Below are 6000 nucleotides of genomic sequence, written 5' to 3'. Positions count from 1 at the left end.
CCGTTGTCATATTTCTCAGCGCCTGTGCTGATTGTCTTTCAGCGTCGTCACAATGGCTGATGCAAGCAAGTGTATTTTCTGGGGGGGGGGGGGGGGGGACATCTTGGTAAGGCGGTGCTCAGGCGAAGTTGAGAATGAGCCCTGAGACCCTAATTCTCACGGTGGCTTGGTGGCCGCCATGTTCGACATGACATCCGGTCGGTTGTTTTTATTGGCTCTCAGTGTTGTCGCGTTCTTGCGGCTGACATAAAAGGGTTGTGTGCTTTCGCAAATTTGACGCCGACTCGAAATAAGTTTGAATGCTCAAGTCTTCGCGTATCGACTCAACGAGAAAATATGTGTTTAGTGTTGGCCCGTATCACGTCACTCGTGCCCATATTACGTCACTGTAGCGCGAAATTTGAAACTTTTGTTTTGCCTAAAAATTGTCTTTCGCGGCTGGAATGGAGCCGAGCGAGTTACCACAGGATAGTTTTTTTTTATAATTTGAACAAAGATGTATTTGGTCTTCATAGCTCCTTTGCGTATTGGCAGAATGAATGTCTTTACAGCAACGCGTGCGTGTAGTATAGTGAAGCCAACTTTACAAGGGCTGTGAACATCACGTTTTGTAAGGATACATGGAGTCTTATGGAGGCATATAATAAAAGGTTCTATGGCTTTCCTGCTTTGATATCGGACACGCTTACATGGTAATTGAAAAAAATTACCTTCCCTGCAATGCGTGTGCGTAGTAGTTCAGCCGCATTTAAAGGGGTTTGACGTAAAGCAGAGCAGCTTAACCGTTCATTCGACACCTCTAACTGCGGCGTTTATACAAGTTTCTTCTGCATTCATGTGTACTGAAAGCTGTAGATTCCATAAAAGCTACCGTGGGTCAGCTTCGCCAGAATGCACCTGGATGACCATTCACTCAATGCAAGGGAACGAGTTTGACGAATAGCGAGGCCCGACGTACGATGACTTCAATAAGTGTGGTCTGCGCTATCACGTCACGAGATGCGACACTTCGCGCTCGCACCGAGTAATGTCACAGAGCAGACTCAATCTTCTCGAATCAGATTGCCTGCCCCTGATACCCGTCATTGACTTACCTTGTCCCCTTCATTTCAGTGACGAGTCATTAAGATTCGTCGTAGTGAAGCAAGCCTGTAAGCATCTTACGGCGAAGCTGTTTTGCCACTTTCCGGGATCGACTCCAGCGTTCATATCACAAACCTCCCACAATCCGCACACTCGCTAAAAAGGATTGGTCAACGACGATGACTACTCGCATCAGAATTTGAAGATGTGTACAGTTTATGGGTATACGTGAGGAATATTACAGTTCCGAATGGCTCTTCAGAAAGAGTTCATGGCCAATTAACCTGCTCCTCACTAATGTAAAGTGCGTATTGAGGAGAAGTAAGCTTTTTTTCTGCCAAATCAATGATGGTCACGACATAATCCACCTTCCAGGAGGGCAATGCACGATAAAGTTCTCTACTACTACTGATTTCCCAGCGAGCAGGTGAAGCGACCGCAGCCACTGCGCAAGCTCCTCAGTCGGGACATACCCACTCACGGGAGGAGGGGGGAGGGGTGCAATGACGACGACAGCTGCCATCACAAGTTCCGAATGGCTAGTCAGAAAGAGTTCATGGACGATTCACCAGCGCGGGCACATTGGTTGATCACACGTAAATGTTTCGTGACCGTCATCGATGTTGACGGAACAAACGTTAATCCTCAGTCCGTTCGCCAAGTTAGTGATTAGCGCAGTGAAGATGAGTGAACGCGCCCTCCCCTCGAGAGGAGAAGAGAAATGCCGTCACTGGAGAGCGGGGTGACCATCACTGCCTCATAAGATTGGCCCATTGAATTGTGATCCTGCAATTTAATGATGGTCAGTTTAGCTGGGCTGTCAAATGTGCCAATTTTAAAGGCGCGCGAGCCCCAAAGATGTGCTGACCATTTTTCATCCGCATTGTCCACAAAATCGTACGAAGGCTGGAAGATACTTTGTGCACGCGTCCGTGCGATTATAAAACGGTGTGCGAAACAAGGATGCCCAGTGACTTCCCCGTGTGTTTACAAAGGGGAGCGGACTCGATATATACAACTGCGTGGGCGGTTCTGAAATTGCGTAAACGCAATGTGACACTTTTCTTTGCATCTTTAGGACACGAGAACAATGTGAACCATTACCGTTTCGGGAATTTACCAAGCACTGGGGTACGCATCGGTGTCGGGGAACGGGAGGAATGAGCCTGCTATCTCTGGATGTCATCAAATAACCACTGTACGGATAAATATTTTTCTTTCGCAAGATATGCATCAAGCTTAGGCGGATTCGATTTCTGCTGCCATTTTCGACACTCTTGAAAAGCAAAAGATATATCCGAAACAAAGGCTCGCTCACCATTGAAAATTGGTAACCATTGGTAATCATTAAAAATAGAATTCGGGGTGCCGCAGTCATACTTTACATGACCTTCATATTGCTTCCTTTTGTTGTTGCTGTTTTTTCTGCTTCTTTCGTGCTCTCTCTCTCTCCCTGTTTCGGGTTCCTACCCTCGAAACGAAATCCTGCGTACGTCAGTGATACCAAGCGTTCGTTCTCGCGGAAGCCACTTAGACTAAGCCTGTTTGTGTGCTGCGGATAAGCGCACTTGACCCTCTCGCCATCGCCGTGCCGTGTCCGCACTGCAGCGCATATGGCGAGCGCGGATCATTGATCCGGGCTCGAGTGCATCGCGCGCCAGCACACGCCACACACTGACGCGAGGGCTGCGGAAAACACCAAGATCAGGGAGTACGACATTGGTAACACCTGCGGAGCAATTTTAGTGACAAGCATGCCATCCTTTACTTTTCTTTTTTTGGACAAAGGCCTCTGCAACGCGGCTCGTCCCTGTCTGAATGAAGTTTAATTTCAGCCTCGAGTAAAGTCACACGCATGCAATGCATATTCGGCTATCTCTCTCAATTACTTCGCAAATCTAAAGCGTAGTCAAACAAAGAGCAGGTCAGACGTCGATAAAAGCAAAACAATATTAAGCAACGGACATCAGAACGCGGGGGCATCGCCCCTTCTTTCCCAAGGACGTTTTGTTTTCAATCTTGACACATTTTTAATCCCCCCCCCTCCACTTCATCTCGCAATTACTTCCAACGTCCCGAGTTCAGCGAGCTTTAGGTCCTTCGTGAGGTCCGAGTAGTAAACGTGGTTCCTGCGCTTCTGCGGCGAAGCCTATTCGACGATGGTGTCAATACTCCAGCGCATACCTTGTCTACGATGTACGCTCTAAGCACAAGCAATCCATTGCGTTGCTTTGACATGCATTTGGGACAAATCTCTCCCTACTATTTGCGCTCTTTTTCCTCCTCGCTGTTTATACTAATGCGCGAATACGAAAGCACCTCAATTTCGGGAACAAGAGCAACGTTACGCAACGTTTGCGTCACGAATGACGTACAACGGCCGGAGGACCGAAGCATGACAGGCACCACTCACGTTTCCATCCACCTGCTGCGCTCAGGACCATAATAAATCACCAATTCTCTCGACATTCTAAAGTAAACCGATCAACGAGTACGCATGACAAGATTGCTTTTAAAAAAATACCCTCCTTTAGCATGTTAAGCATCTGAATGACTGCGATAATGGCTCCAGAAGGAATTTTTACTGATCCCGACTGGCTCTTTTCCCCTAGGCTAATTTTCTCTACTGGATCGCTATTGCCGGCGCTTCTTTGACAGGAATGACTGAGCAAAAGAGGGAAAAAAAAACGCAAAAAGGCTTCCCACTATACAGCACCAATTTCGCCTCGTAACATATGCCACGCAGTGAAGCCCACAATTTGCGAGTTTGAAGCGGGCTTTGTGGGGTTTTTCGTTATTGCTAAGAGAAGAAAAAGGCTGCCATCAAATAAAACAAACTTCGCGAAATAAACTACATTAAACTAAAACAATGGTGTGTGTTTTGCTTCTAAAAAGTTAGGAGTGTCGCCGAGAGCGTACTCAAGGTGCATTTATCGCGGCATATGCTTTCGCGACGGGCCTGTAGTGGTGGTGTAATATCTCAAAGCGAAGGGTCGGCAGCCGACTTCAGCGCTGTCGTCCACCCTGTGGGTTACTTGCTTCCAGACGCGAGAGCACCTCAAGTACGCCTCTGATTGTCGTGGTACTAATTGGACTCGCCCGCAAACTGCCATAGCCAGCCGACAGAGGGCATCTGTATCGCACCTGACGCTCAAACAGCATGTCACTCAACACCCGTTCGGTATTCGGTGCCATGCGAGGTGTCAGCCTCTCCACCAGATGGAGAGAGAGACCGACGCCGCGCGAAGCGAACGGGAGGAAACGTGACACTCACGCTCTTCGTGGACGCCCGGTCTGTCCGTCATCTCGAGCACCCACAGCGGCTGTCCCAGCACGCTGCGGTGGCCCAGTTCGTAGAGGTTGGTGACGTCTGGACAGGCCTCGGACACTCGGCGGAGCTCGTCGGCCAGTTCGGCGTTGTCGTGGTGCTTGAACTCGAAGACGTGTTTGGGCCGCTCCTGCAGCAGGCTCTCGGCGGGCGAGCCCAGGGCGAAAGCGAGAACCGCTACAAGCAGCGGGCCGGGAAACCGCGGCGCCGGCCAGCGCCGGCGCTGCTGGCTCGCTTCTCGGAGGCCAGCCATGCGCGCAGCAGCGGCGACCGACACTGCGCCCGTCTTTCCTGCGCTATCCTGCCAGCGGCGCTTCCCCCGGACCCTCCGCCGGACTCCGTTTCTACGGCAGCGACGGACGCGTCACGCGTGACGTCGAGCGCCGCCGCGTCTTACGTCACGCGCAACGATCGGCCGCCCGCACGCGCCATCTTTGAAGCAAGGGCTTGTGTGGGCGGCCCCGGCGCTCCTTTCAAAGCCCGTCTTCCTTCTCTTTTCGGTGCACTAAGCTCCTGCAGCGCGTGGCCCGGACCCCGTGCGGTGAATGAAATGAGGATCCTGCTACCGCAAGGCGCGCAAGGCGGCGCGCGCGCAGAGCTCCAGCGTTTGTGGTTGCCCTACGGAATTGCGGGAAGATCCCAAAATCCGCGGATTATTCTGGCCACCACGGACTTGAGGCAATTTGTGGAGGCGATGGGTCAGCAGATTTTCGCTATTTACAGGCCGTTAAAAATGTGACAGTATAACAAATGAGGGCACATGCTATCAAATTATTTTAAGTGAAAATTTAAAAGCAGGAAACTGCAGAGTCACACACGGTTCACCAGGAAGGGGATTGCTTTATTTTGAAACTGAGGTAATAATTCCTCTGACATGTCAGTCTTTCAACTTTATCCCCACACCTACGAGGTTTGCGGTTTTTAAGCATTTATTTTGCCGCAGGCCACGAATAAGGGTGTAGAAATTGTGATGGTATCCTTGTGTCCAATCAGTGCAGGAGGACGCATAGTCTACGCAGAGGTCCGTCGTGTCGTATTCTCCTAGGACACATGGTGAGGCACGACCACAGAAAGGGGAGGAGGTCAGGTTTTGCATTTCTGCAATGACTGGCCGAGTTTGCACATCGAAAGCCCGTAGGAACAAGTTCTACATGACACCGAATGGAAGCACACGCATTTTGGCGTTTTCTTCCTCGCCGATGTCATACCGGACACCTAACATTCCCAGCGGACATCCGATTGCTACGTTTGAGGATTCGGCGCAACTACAGTAATCGCTATTAGGCAAAACGTGGATTTTTTGCGCCAACGACGACGCCGTAGGTGTGGCTTTTTATATCCACGTGGCCTGTGCATGCATCTTGCTTGGGGGGTACTCTGCAGCAAAAATACACCGTGTGGGAGGCATCACCACTGCTGCGCGCATATATGTATCCGTCTGCATAGATGCAGGACGCAGCGCTGTAGTGCACGAGTATGTTTGGTAGACTTGTTTGTTGCAATAAGAATTGTTTGAGAACCAGCTGAGAACCAGCTGAAAAGAACGTGGACTTGCAACAATGGTGGAGAAAGTTGTAAAGGGCCAGTTG

General features: G+C 50.2%; 1 protein-coding gene across 1 annotated transcript in view; it reads right to left on the bottom strand.

The window, feature by feature from the left end:
• Positions 1 to 4664, bottom strand: part of LOC144140969 (general vesicular transport factor p115-like) — a 29629-nt gene extending 24965 nt beyond the window's left edge. The window contains exons 1-2 of the mRNA XM_077672449.1: positions 4358 to 4664; positions 711 to 715 (exon numbers count right to left, since the gene is read on the bottom strand). Of these exons, the coding sequence (XP_077528575.1) occupies positions 711 to 715; positions 4358 to 4664 (312 nt within the window). The remainder of the gene's footprint in view (positions 1 to 710; positions 716 to 4357) is intronic.
• Positions 4665 to 6000: the final 1336 nt, after the last annotated feature.

Source organism: Haemaphysalis longicornis, unplaced genomic scaffold (genome assembly GCF_048455015.1).
Source record: "Haemaphysalis longicornis isolate Haplotype H1 unplaced genomic scaffold, Haemaphysalis longicornis Haplotype H1 scaffold_58, whole genome shotgun sequence".
NCBI lineage: Eukaryota > Metazoa > Arthropoda > Arachnida > Ixodida > Ixodidae > Haemaphysalis > Haemaphysalis longicornis.
This window is presented reverse-complemented; position numbering and strand designations above follow the sequence as displayed.